The 13,679-nt window shown below is 38.4% G+C and overlaps 3 protein-coding genes across 3 annotated transcripts in view; 1 reads left to right on the top strand and 2 right to left on the bottom strand.

The window, feature by feature from the left end:
* Positions 1-2,091, bottom strand: part of LOC107697137 (centromere protein J-like) — a 17,781-nt gene extending 15,690 nt beyond the window's left edge. The window contains exons 1-2 of the mRNA XM_016497789.1: positions 1,995-2,091; positions 1,458-1,756 (exon numbers count right to left, since the gene is read on the bottom strand). Of these exons, the coding sequence (XP_016353275.1) occupies positions 1,458-1,733 (276 nt within the window). The 5' untranslated portion in view covers positions 1,734-1,756; positions 1,995-2,091. The remainder of the gene's footprint in view (positions 1-1,457; positions 1,757-1,994) is intronic.
* Positions 2,092-2,801: 710 nt separating this feature from the next.
* LOC107697138 (plasminogen-like) lies at positions 2,802-11,723 on the top strand. The gene is made up of 20 exons (XM_016497790.1): positions 2,802-2,901; positions 3,045-3,074; positions 3,373-3,499; positions 3,629-3,735; positions 4,982-5,096; positions 5,205-5,344; positions 5,641-5,761; positions 5,840-5,958; positions 6,042-6,204; positions 6,696-6,820; positions 6,929-7,085; positions 7,185-7,369; positions 7,469-7,617; positions 7,697-7,790; positions 7,917-8,031; positions 8,275-8,349; positions 8,636-8,776; positions 10,572-10,678; positions 10,801-10,946; positions 11,301-11,723. Exons 1-20 carry the CDS (start codon positions 2,853-2,855, stop codon positions 11,460-11,462), a joined length of 2,427 nt encoding a protein of 808 aa, XP_016353276.1. The 5' UTR covers positions 2,802-2,852; the 3' UTR covers positions 11,463-11,723.
* A 373-nt stretch (positions 11,724-12,096) lies between these two features.
* The window catches only part of LOC107697145 (solute carrier family 22 member 2-like), a 5,373-nt gene continuing 3,790 nt past the window's right edge, over positions 12,097-13,679 (bottom strand). The window contains exons 7-9 of the mRNA XM_016497803.1: positions 12,845-13,059; positions 12,648-12,756; positions 12,097-12,469 (exon numbers count right to left, since the gene is read on the bottom strand). Coding sequence (XP_016353289.1) covers positions 12,292-12,469; positions 12,648-12,756; positions 12,845-13,059 — 502 coding nt within the window. The 3' untranslated portion in view covers positions 12,097-12,291. The remainder of the gene's footprint in view (positions 12,470-12,647; positions 12,757-12,844; positions 13,060-13,679) is intronic.

Raw genomic sequence — 13,679 nt, 5'->3', positions numbered from 1 at the left:
TCTCAAGTTGGTGGAGTTGGTGCACCACTGTAATACCAGTGTACTTACATGGTAACTCCTCAGGAACTGTCCACTTAATATAAAGTGTAACATTCTGGACACCAACCACAATTCATATGTAAAGCCTAACTTACTGGCCGCTGCTGTGTATCAGAGTAATTACATGGTAAATCCATAGGAATTGTTTACTTAATATAAAGTGTAACACTTTCTTTACCAAAAAGTGCTGTTAGTCATTTTACACATTTGTACTTTCATTACCAAAAAATGTCGTTACCAATGTCCTGTTACACATTTGTATTTACACATACCATTCAGTGGGTTGTTACATGTGTAGTTACACAAACATTACAGCTGTAGATAGTATGTACCAATGTGTACTTACACTGTGGTTACATACTATGTACACATCTAGTTACTATGTAAGTACACAGGTATTAGGGCCACTTAATATAAAGTGGGACCAACTCACATGGATCCCACTGTTGCTATAGTAACGGACACAACCTTCACGTGCATCTGATTGACAGATAAACCACACACTTATTTCAGTGTTGTTGTTATTTTATTTTGTGGATATTTCAGCTAACAGTTTTTTTTTGTACATTCAGTTTTTGTCATACGTTTTAAAAACTTCGGCTATCTTAAATGTTCTTACTCCGCACCTTTATTAAATGTAAGTCATTGAAAGCGCACAGTTTTCTATTGTATTTACTTTAACTTCTCAGGTAATATCAATGGTACAACCTATTTCAGATGCGGCCAAAATTACAACAACAGTGGTTACATATACATATATTTAATTGTTTGATCAAAATTATTCCTAGGGACAATTTAGTAGTCGCTGGATATTGGTAGGGACATGTCTTAGTCTCCCTATAAATTCTATGCCCTTGGCTAATAGGGCCATTTACAATATGTGTTGCAACAAAACAATTCCATATTTCTTTAATAAATACAATTATTAGTATTAAACACGGACAGAGATGTATTTGTACTTTTAGGTTTGAATAATTTGTAACTATGTAATATAACAAAACTTTTAATGATGTCAGAAAAAACAGAGAAAATGTAACTGACAATTTACTGTAAGCTTATTTCAGGATTTTTGGGCCAAAATCAGATAAAAAAAAAATTTAATTCCAATTTTGACAGAAGAGTAATTTGTGTCAAAAATTGTCAATAAACAAACAAATAAATGAAATGCTAATAAAAATGAAAAATCTAATGTAAAGATTTACAAGAAAGAAAGAACAAAATGCAGTACCATTGCCAAACCACTAATAAAACTCAATACTAACAAAAACTCTAATCGTTTCTTTGTACAGATACAATTTGTGTTTTTCAGAGTCAAAATCAGGACCATTAAATATCAGAATATTGTTGTCTTTGCACATTTCCTGTTACCTGTAATGTCTCTTTATGTAACAACACCAAAGCAAAGTCTTGAGACTAACCTCCTGAGGGGATCTTTGAGGCATTATATGTTGGGCAGGTTGGCAGGTGGCTCTGCCTATTTCAGATCTCTGCTGTTCCTCAAACGTCTCTTGATTCACAGACTGAGATGAGAAACCGGGCTCAGATTCACTCATCTGAGGCAGCTGGCAGCTTGGCTGGTTTTCCTCATGATGCTGGACAACAGAGCAGACAGATTGAAGGGTCCCCAAATAGTCCGTCTTCGGACTCAAACTGGTTTCTACCACAGTTCGGTTTTGGGGTATTTCTGCAGACATTGCCCTCAAGGTTGACTGTAGAACTTTGGGGGAAGAGGTTTTTATTTGATTGTTGTTATGAAATCACTATCAGTTATCATTACAGCAGTAGTTAGGGACATATAAATCAAAGTGAAATCAATATAATCCTAATAAATCGTAAGATCTCACAGCCTTGAACAACTGAATACAACTTCATGTAAACACAAAACTGAAACAAATAAGAAAATGTATAATGCAACCTAATCTGTGCAATTTAAAGTCACCAAAACTACAATTTACCTGGATCAATGTGTTCACATGCGTAGACTTGTGCAGCAATGCACACCGCACAGCCAACAGCTTCAGCTGCAGTAGTTATAGTAACTGTAAACAGTGGACGTTGATACCAGATTAAAAAGCCAAACCTTGATTGCTTTCTACAGTTTTGCTGAATGGGGGTAGAGTGGAGAAAACAAGCTTAACTAGTGTATTTTTCTGAGACTGCATTTTTCCCCCTATTGCACTATTGGCTTATTTTGCTGTCATTCCCTCCATTTTCCCTTCAGTTCAAATCTTGATTGCATTTGTTTTTCTCATGGTTGCTTGGCTCAGTGTTCACAATTGCAAAATTAGGCTGTTCTGTTTGTGTATTGCGTTAGCGTAGGACGGCTCCTGCCTTCTCAGTAAATAATTAACTTGTTGATTTGTGACATTGATGAGAATATGCTTTTTAAAAGTACTGAATTGATATGTTATGTAATTAATTGTATTATTTTAAATGCTATATTAAAATTATGAAATAAATACACTAATGAAATTTCTGGGTCTAAAGAAACAGCAGTTTCTTTAATCAGCTGCTTTATAATTAATGACTTTATCTGCCTGTCCTTTTTTCTCTATATCTCGTTGTTTTTCAGTGCAATTTTAGTACCAAAATATCTTAATGCAAAGTAAAACCACTAATGTTAATCAAATAAAAAGTCCAACTCTGATAAATCATGTGATCAGAAACACTGATGGACAAACACATCTTGACCTGGTCCATGTCCTTGTTAGGACAATGATTGACGGATGAGTGATGGCCCTATGATGTTTGTTGTACTCACATGCTGAAAAGATTGAAATCCTCTCAAAAACCCTGCCTGTCAATGCTCCGACATGGAGGTTCACAAAGCAGTTATTTTACTTTGTCTCTTCCTTTTTACAGGTAAGCCAACAGATATTCATTCATAGCGCTTAAATATAAGGCTATTTCTTCTATGCTATACATAATAAAATTAACCGACTAAAACCTATAACTAATAGCGTTTATTAATCTGTATATGACTGTTATGATCATGTTACCTTCAGGTTTCCTCAGGTGCCACAGCCAAAGCACAGGTAAGAAGATCTGGTCATCTGCAAATATAAAGCAAATGTGTTCTTTCAGTTCATGCTTTCATACAAAGAGTACTGTTGATCAAGTTTGAGATCTTAGCATTTTAGAAATATTCTGTAATTCAGTTTGGTAGGGGCTTACATGGGCTCTAGTTTAGGAAGTTTTGGCCTTGTTTCATCGAGTCTAGGAGAATACAGTAGCACAGTTCACAGAATCTTACTTGATCAACATTGATAAATCAAGTGTTTGTGACTTGAAACTCAACTTAGTCCTTTTTTACACCCTTTTCACTTTCTACAGATGTTCTGGAAGCATATATTAAAACGGATGGGGCCTGGATAGTGAAATTGCCTAAAAGTCAATACACTGTGAAAACAGTGGAGGATTGTGCCGTCAAGTGTAACAAAGAGACTTCCTTTACGTGCAGGTGCAAGTCAGACCATAACTAAAACTCTCAAAAATATTGTGTTGTACTAGCATAGACTGATCTGATGTAAATAAGTGATAAGTGATGCTTTGTTCTAATCTATAATTGTAAAATATATGTGCTTTGCAGGTCCTTTTTGTACATCGAAAAAGACCAGGATTGTGTAACATTACCCGCAAACTCAAAAACTGATCAAATACTGCGAAGAATAAGTGCTGCTCTCTATGAGAAAAAGGGTAAGATTTTATAGCCCAGTCTATTTTATTACTTTACATATTTGAAGGTTTAATAGCAGATGATGGACCCCCTAAAATAATTTCAGCATGCATTACTATCTTTTAAATTACCTTTAAGTACATTATGATTTATAAGTAGCTGGCTATGCTTTTTCAAAAGGATAAGTGATGCTTTGTTCTAATCTATAATTGTAAAATATATGTGCTTTGCAGGTCCTTTTTGTACATCGAAAAAGACCAGGATTGTGTAACATTACCCGCAAACTCAAAAACTGATCAAATACTGCGAAGAATAAGTGCTGCTCTCTATGAGAAAAAGGGTAAGATTTTATAGCCCAGTCTATTTTATTACTTTACATATTTGAAGGTTTAATAGCAGATGATGGACCCCCTAAAATCATTTAAGTACATTATGATTTATAAGTAGCTGGCTATGCTTTTTCAAAAGTCTACCTGAGTTAATATATAATCTACATTTATCAAAGTGTAGTTTGGTCCATGTCTGTAAACAAAGTGAAAAAGATTATATAAAAATCTATCGTCCAATGATGGGGTGCTTTTTTTTAAGTGCAAATTAATCAAGTACCGTCTAGGTCAAACAATGAAAAAGGTTTCAATTTTAGGTGGTTCGAAATATGCCTGATAGATGTCGTCTTAAGCATTCTGAAGGTCAGTGGTTCTCAGCTGGTGCTTCAGGACCAAGATTTTACATTTAAAATCATGTTGGGATCCAACACAGTACCAAAATTATCATAAAAAATTTGATTTATTGATATTGGCAAGCTGTGTCAGACCATACAATAGAAAACAAAAATAGATACTTTTTAAAATCCATAAAGAGCAGAAGTGTGATTTATAATGTTAGCGCTAGGCTATCACATGGAAGAAGAAACATTGGGCCAAAATACTGAGTTCGTGTCGCCTTACAGCCTCTGACATTGGCATCAATAGATATGGGAAGCATTTTTGCCATCTTTATGTACACTTCTTTGGTCACATTTCAGTATTAGCAATTAGCATCTTTTCCTGCTGTCAGAAAAGACATGAGATCCGTTTTTGTGTCACAGACAACAAACCATTTAGTGGGCATCAAGAATGTACAGTAACTACTAATAAGAAAATTGCTACATTATCATCAGTACTATATCAATGTCATTAGTAAGTGAAAAGAGCGTATTAGCTTAGAATACAATGAATGTGTTTTTTTAAGTATGTTGTAATGATTGCATTGAATTCCTTCTTACAGAGTACTTACTGGAATGCGTGAATGGCATTGGCACGGACTACAGAGGGACAAAATCCAAGACAAAATTAGGAAAAACATGTCAGCGATGGGAGGGAACTTTCCCCCATGTGACAAAGTATACGTCTTAATTTGACTTTTTCATTCATGATGCTGCAAAAGAGAAAACAGCTATAGGAAATACAAAAACTACAGTGGTCATCTAATTAACCACAACTTTCCACAGCATAACGCCAAAGACACATCCAAAAGCTGACTTGGAGTCCAACTTTTGTCGAAACCCGGATGGAGATAAAGGGGGTCCCTGGTGCTACACCACAGATCCAGAGAAACGATGGGAGCACTGCGATATCCAAGACTGCACAGGTACTATTAGCGAACGAACTGCTAAATAGTGGTGGAATATCATACTGATGGGCGAATCTCATGCAGAAATTATCCTCACTATGCCCTGCTCACTTTGAAGCATTGAAAGCATTGAGCATTGAAAGTGAGCACTCTGAAGGAGGCAGGGCATTACTGGTGTCACTGACACTTTTTCGTTTATCCAACTATATCCTGTGAACATCTTTACAGATAATTTACAGTATTGCAACTTTGTACAAGGGTGCAAAAACACAGTTTAGAATTTTTCCCTTGAATCTGCTCTTGAATATCTGCAGAGGAATGTATGCAGTGCAGTGGAGAAAACTACAGAGGCAAGATCTCCACCACTGCGAGTGGATTTACCTGCCAACGCTGGGACTCTCAGAAACCCCACAACCATGGTTACATCCCTTCAGCGTGAGACATTATCTTTTAAAGCACAAATGGAATATAGTCTATTTTGTGCATATTTTGACTGTGGTCTGTTATTTGTAGCCTTCCTGATAAGTACTTGGAAGAGAACCATTGCAGGAACCCCGATGGAGAGCCCAAGCCCTGGTGCTTTACCACTAGTCCGTCTAAACGCTGGGAATCCTGCTCCATTCCTCGATGCAGTAAGCAATGTTCTTGTCAACCTGAAACACAAAGTTGTGCCAAATGATTAGTTCATCATTTACTGGTCAATGTTTTCTTGTAGCAACTGAACCACCCACAATTGTACCGGAGCTTACCTGTGCAAGTGGAGAAGGTAGCTCCTACAGGGGCACCATTGCGGTGACAGTCTCAGGAAAAACTTGTCAGGAATGGTCATCCCAAAGTCCTCACAAGCATTCTAGAACTCCAGAGAACTACCCATGCAAGTAAGTATCAACATGATGGTTTTGAGGGACACTGACACTTTTGTTTTGGGGGTTCATACTCTACACATGGAGGACCACCTTCGTGCAGAGTAACTAATCAAGATATTCAGGATTACTTGAAAATTACAGGCAGGTGTTTGAACAGCGTTAGAACTGAACTCTGCAGGACAAGGCCCTCCAGGAGCACTATGGCACACCTGAACTAGAACCGGAGGGTCCATTTCTGCTCCTGGAGGGCCACTGTCCTGCAGAGTTTAGCTCTCACCCCCATTTTAGCCTGAACGAGTTAATCTAAAGGTCTTCAGAATTACTAGAAACTTCCAGGCAAGTGCGTTGGAGCTAAACTCTGCAAGACAGGACCCTCCAGGAGCAGGACACTTCAAAGTCTGAATTATCCTTTAGGGTAAAACAATAAAATTTTACTCGCTCCAGTATGCCAAACACAATACTGACTACAGAGAGAATGCAACTAAAAAATTTTTTCATCCCAGAGGTCTTGATGAGAACTACTGCAGAAACCCTGATAATGAAAGAAGTCCATGGTGTTACACCACAGATCCCGAGACCCACTGGGAGTACTGCAGTGTACCTAGTTGTGGAGATCAGCTTAGACCTGGTCTGTGTTGAAGGAACCATTACAAATCCATATCTCATTAAATGTAGATTTTGGAGTCCTTGAGAACAGGTAAAAGAGCTGTGTATAACATAAATATGTGATTTGCAGAGGAGCCGGTGATCCCTGAAGGTGAGGAATGTTATGAAGGTGATGGAAGCTCCTACCACGGTGCCATGTCAGAGACGGTCAGTGGAAAGAAATGCCAGTTCTGGACATCCATGGAACCTCATCGACATTCCAAAACACCTCAGAATTTCCCTGCAGCGTAAGACACTACACCGAATTGCATCAACATGAACTGTTGCAGCCTTTGTCTCCACCCATTTCACCTCTGGCTGCTGTCATGGTTTCACCCATCAAGCAGAGATCTGAGGAGGAACCTGTGCAGGAATCCAGATGGTGACCGAGCCCCTTGGTGTTACACCACAGATCCCACAGTTCGGTGGGAATACTGCAACATCGAGCGGTGTGACAGCAAGCCCAGCACACAAGAACCCCCTACCAATCCAACAGAGCCTGCAGCTTCTCAATCCACTTCTCAGGAAACAGGTTTATCCGTCTACAAACTAACAAATTAATTAAATGTCAAGAGTACCATAGTATTGTCTAAGAGTATGAGTTACAATGTGCTTTGTTTCTTTTTGCAAGATTGTAAGGTTGGCAACGGAGAAACTTACCGGGGTCCCACATCCACTACTATAGTGGGAGTGACCTGCCAAGCATGGAGTTCTATGACCCCCCATCAGCATGCCAGTTTTACCCCAGAAACACATCCAGACAAGGGTCTAGAGTCGAATGTAGGTCTATGCAGAATTTTTAGCATTTTTGAGGGCAGTAACTGACATTTTAATAGTTTTTACTTGGCTACTTTGTTAGCAATGCAGAAACCCAGACAATGATGTGAATGGACCTTGGTGCTATACAACAGATCGAAATAAGAAGTGGGATTACTGTCAGATCCCAGACTGCGGTAACAATTCTTAATATTCCTCTTTGGAAAGTTTTGACTCCAATGGCAAGGGAAATTATCGAATACTTATTGCTGTTACTGGGGCTTAAATACAAACTTTTAAATACAAAATTACTTTCTAACCAGATGGCCTGAAATGCGGACAACCAGCAGTAAAACCCAAGCGGTGCTTTGGGAGGATCGTTGGGGGATGTATTTCCAAAGCTCACTCGTGGCCTTGGCAGATCAGTCTTAGGACCAGGTAAACAAATACGCTACCTTTCTTTACCCCTGTACTCATTAACAGGCAGAAAATAAATCGTATTTATCAACCATTATTTTCTGTCATACCAGAGGCAAAAATCGTTGGGGGATGTATTTCCAAAGCTCACTCGTGGCCTTGGCAGATCAGTCTTAGGACCAGGTAAACAAATACGCTACCTTTCTCTACCCCTGTACTCATTAACAGGCAGTATTTATCAACCATTATTTTCTGTCATACCAGAGGCAAAATTCATTTCTGTGGTGGAACGCTAATTGATGCCCAGTGGGTCCTAACTGCTGCTCACTGCCTAGAGAGGTAAGTGACTGTTTTTTTTAATCGTTTGAAAGCACAAAAAGGCAAATAAAGAGTTCATATTATATGGAATTTTATCAATATAGGAGTACAAACGTGCAGTGGTTCTCACTTTGCTTCTGGGAATTCACAACCCTGTACATTTTGTTTGGCTGTGGACCTCTGAACTGGAGTTGACAACCATGCACTGCACTAGCATATAAATGACCTCAAAGCCTCAAACAGACATGGAATAAAAAACAACTCTTAATGGGTTCATACAGATAAATGTGAACATACCATTATGCAGGTCTGAGAGTCCATCTGCCTACAAGATCTTGCTTGGAATCCACACAGAACGTGCAACTGAATCATCAAAACAGGAGCGAGATGTTTCTAAGATTATTAAGGGACCAGCTGGAACTGACATCGCTCTTCTTAAATTGGACAGGTTAGTCTTCTGTTGTCCACTGTTCATGTCTGTAACTGTTGCATTGCCCATGCAATTGAAATAACACACTGAGTTACAGACATCTAGTGAAGTCTGTAATGTTTTAGATGTTTAAATACAACAGTTAATTCCCCAACACTGACTCAATTATTGGCATGAGTTTTTGGTGGGACTTTCTGTTTGTTTGACCAATGGCAGATGGAGAGTGATCAGGAATCCTGATTAAAAATAGTCACTATCTTTGCAGTTCCAACTGGTGACACTAGTGGTGCAGAATGTACACACTTCTCTTTCCCCAACACTGACTCAATTATTGGCATGAGTTTTTGGTGGGACTTTCTGTTTGTTTGACCAATGGCAGATGGAGAGTGATCAGGAAAAATAGTCACTATCTTTGCAGTTCCAACTGGTGACACTAGTGGTGCAAAATGTACACACTTCTCTGTTAAAGTGCCCCTATTATGCCATTTTTAAGGTTCCTACAATAGGTTCACAATGCATGCAAGGTCAAAAAACACTTTCATTTTCTCAAAATATCACTTCATTTTCCAAAGATTCTAAAACAAATCATTCAAAGCAGTTATAAGATTAGTCTCTCTAGTCTAAACCTTTTCCGTAAGCCTACTCTGCTCTGATTGGTCAGCTGGCCCAGTCTGTTGTGATTGGTCTACCGCGTACAGCGCGTGTCGGAAACGATACGCCCATTTCCATAGTTCCGTATTTTGAACGCTCTATAGAAAATACAAACATCTATTATTTCTCATACTAACAGGTTGTGATTCAGTGGAGCCAGCTGGTCCAAATAAACTGGGTACTGAGCCATCTTTCAAGAACAAGCGCTTTTGTGAATCCCGCGTTGAACTCCCTGAGATTAGAGAAGCAGACATCAGTAAAATAATGGGAACACAAAAAAGATTGGGGTTGTACTGCTGTGGTACAGTGGAAAAAAATGTATTTTAACCATTGATTCTTTGCAGCCTCATCATTCTGAAGTGAAAATAAAACCAATTTACTTCCAAAGCATAGGCCACAGCGTCTTCTCATACTAACAGGTTGTGATTCAGTGGAGCCAGCTGGTCCAAATAAACTGGGTACTGAGCCATCTTTCAAGAACAAGCGCTTTTGTGAATCCCGCGTTGAACTCCCTGAGATTAGAGAAGCAGACATCAGTAAAATAATGGGAACACAAAAAAGATTGGGGTTGTACTGCTGTGGTACAGTGGAAAAAAATGTTTTTTTAACCATTGATTCTTTGCCGCCTCATCATTCTGAAGTGAAAATAAAATCAATTTACTTCCAAAGCATAGGCCACAGCGTCTTCTCGAAATGATGTTAACCACACAAACAAGCTACAGTGTTTGTGGGCGGGGTCAAGTTGTTCGCAGCCAGACAATGCAGAAATAGGCGGGTTTTATACAAATGTGTTACCCCGTGGTGTGTAGCTGAAGTGAGATTCGAATTACTGACGCCTCGTTTAGGCTGTTCAGAGTCGATTCTTTGTTTTGGGAGACAATAACTTTATTTTTCATGCACTTTCGGCTTTACAACTTCGTTTTTTTTTTTTTTCAGACTTCGCAGATTGTTTACTTTCACATACATCTACATTATACACTGCATGAAAGGCAATATTCAAAATGGCATAATAGGGGCACTTTAAGTATTATTTGACTTCGCTACTTTGTGTTAAATTAAATGCAGATCTGGCTTTTGAAACTGTAGTCTAGTCTAATATAACAACCTCATTTTATTTATAATGACATTAAGACAGCAAACTCATGATTGTATCCAATTTTAGGCCTGCATTAATAAACGATAAGGTATTGCCTGCTTGTCTACCAGAAAAGGACTACATTGTACCAAGCAATACTGAATGTTATGTAACAGGCTGGGGGGAGACAGAGGGTAGGTCACTTTAATAAGTACATATAGCCAAATGGATTCTTTATCTTTACTGTTTAAAACCATTTTTGACTTATATAAAAAAGATAAAAGATTTCATAGCTTCAAGCCTATCTGTTTCCTAGAAACTGGTGGAGAGGGTTTCCTGAAAGAAACCGGCTTCCCTGTAATTGAGAATAAAGTCTGCAACAGTCCAGCATATTTGAACGGCCTTGTGAAGGAGCATGAGATGTGTGCAGGAAACATAGGAGGTGGAACGGACAGTTGTCAGGTAAGGGAGTGTGGACTACAGTCACATTAGAAAAAAATGACTTTAGGTTCTTCTAGATTCAATGACTTCATTTGCTCAATTCCAAACCCTAGTGAGCTGCCTACGTAGACAGCATTTTAGGCATAATCATGAATACGAACATTAGAAGCCTTATAAAGTGCCTTACTTGGGCCAAATTTTAAGGAAGAATTGCATATGTTTCTCACTGATACAGCAATCCCAGAATGTGTTTCAACAAACTACACTTTATTCGGTACTGGACAATAGATCCATCCGAATGAGATTTGAGATCAGAGTGACAGATTTTCAGTGAATAGCAACTTAAATTGTGACCTGTTCCTCACACTCATTTAGGGTGACAGCGGTGGGCCTCTAATCTGCTACTCACAGAACACCTTCGTCCTTCAGGGAGTGACATCATGGGGTCTTGGCTGTGCTAAGGCCATGAAACCTGGAGTGTACACCCGCGTCTCCAAGTTCATCAACTGGATAGAACGCAGCATGAAAGAAAACTGAGAATGGAATAGTCAAAACTTAAGCAAATGATGTGTGGAATTTAAGTGTACAACCAAGAATGTAATAATGAAAATGTTATTGATTCATAAGCTGTTGTAAAGTAACACACCCTGTTCAGAAATTCAGCCCACTTTCAGTGTATACAGTTAGATGCACATGCTGGATATGCTCCAATTCGAGCCAATTCCAAGTGATCATATTTTATTACAAAACTCTTCAAAGACCCTAAAATGTTTTCCTACATTAAAGGGGCGGTAAATATCTTCAGAGAAAGTCTCTTTATTTGTGCTCCAGCTTTGCTGTTACAGTAACAATGCTCTAAAATGTTCAAACCCTAATAAGTGACAAAACAAAGAAGTACAATAACATTTATAATCTTGTAATGAACTGCAAAACTGCAACTGAATTTGATTGGAATCAATGTAGAAATGTTGATCCAATGGGTCACGGTTTGTCTAGTTAGCATGACCAGCCCCTGGTGTTAGATGCTGTAACTACAACATTCAGGAATTAAATAGAGTATATCTATACATTAACATATATTTTGCCTATTTTTTCAAATGATTTTTTTTTTTTACAAGAAACATAAATGATATATACATTTATACATATATACATATATATATATATATACATACACGTTTTGCCAATGCCAATTTCACTATAGGTCTTTTAAAAGTCTGAAAATAACTTTTATTTTTCTCTGCTGCTTTTAATGTCACTCCTCAGGATAGTTTCTAGTGAAGTGTTTGGGAGTGTGTGTGTGTGTGTGTGTGTGTGTACCATCAGCCAATCAGCTGTCAGGATGTCATTTTCCTGCATCTCAAGGTTAATTAGGTACATTTGGTGACATCTGACAATACAAACAACACAGTTTGTGTTCTGTTTTTGTACCGAAAATAATGAGAGGTAGTTCTAGCCAGATGACAGCAAGCCTGTAGAGCAGGAACGGCGCTATAATCCCGCCAATGTCACACAGTGTGGAACAGACCGAAACACCCAGATTTCTGAGCCAAACAACATCAGAGAGTAGCATTACTGACCAACCTGATCCTCATTTACATACAGTACGAAAGTCTATAAGTGATATATATATATATATATACACTGATTCTTGACATTAAATATTATCTGTGATGCATAATGAAAAAAAAAAAAACATGTTCACATTGCATTATAACTTACCTGATAACGGTGGGATATAGTTCAGTATTCACAAACACAACCATTTCAAAAGCCATAGTGATGCCCAGCCGTCCAACACAAGCAACAGCACTTTTTAACCAGAACATACCTGTGGAAGAAATACAATTTAAATTAAATACACATAATAACAACCCTTTTTCAGTCAAATTTAATTTTAACTTCAAATGATAACCCACTGTCGGGGATGAACGCTGTGATTAAGCAGGCCGCCCCTGCCACGATATTTGCAGCTGCAAAAGGAAGCCGTCGACCGATCCGCTCAATAGTGAGGAGGATGAGGAAAGCTGCAGGCAATTCCACGATTCCAGATATGAGGAAGTCCACGTACACGTTTCCTCCGAGGATTCCCAGCCTCATAATGAGACCCTGGTAAACCACAGCACTGGTGAACCTGGTAATACAATGGACAGGTTACAGATACATGTTCACCCCACTGTACTTAAAGCTGCAGTCCGTAAGTTTTGCCTCTTTGTCGCCATCTCTGTTTGAAAACCTGCAATTGCAGCTGTATGCGGAATTATATTCCTTGCGGGTTGTGCGCCGGCATGGCTCCAGTGTGGATGAATCTAATGTTTTGAGGAGTATGTGTGGCATTCAGTCACCGCACCGATGTGGATATTGTACTTTGCACTCACAGATTCTAGCCTACGTCTTGGAATATATGACTCAAACAAGCATTTTCACCGGATATTGTCATCTGAACAAGTAATAAATCTGCCAAGTTTGTTCTGACCAACTGAGGAAAAATGCATTACAATAAATCGCGCTACTAATGGTGATTTAATCTAAATGAACTCATATCACATCAAAACGTGCAAATTATTATTATACTTTATTCTCAAATTGTTAATGTTAACAACATCAGTATTTCGTGACTATGAGTATCGTAAGCGAGTAGATTTCAATTTCTGTACAGTCTAATCTCTAATTGTCATAACCAGTGTTGGGGGTAATATATTACAAGTAACGCAAGTTACGTAATCAGATTACTTTTTTCAAGTAACTAGTAAA

The sequence above is a fragment of the Sinocyclocheilus anshuiensis genome, unplaced genomic scaffold (assembly GCF_001515605.1).
Source record: "Sinocyclocheilus anshuiensis isolate Anshui unplaced genomic scaffold, SAMN03320099.WGS_v1.1 scaffold38, whole genome shotgun sequence".
Lineage (NCBI taxonomy): Eukaryota > Metazoa > Chordata > Actinopteri > Cypriniformes > Cyprinidae > Sinocyclocheilus > Sinocyclocheilus anshuiensis.
The sequence above is the reverse complement of the archived record's forward strand: the minus strand, read 5'-3'. Positions and strand labels throughout refer to the sequence as shown.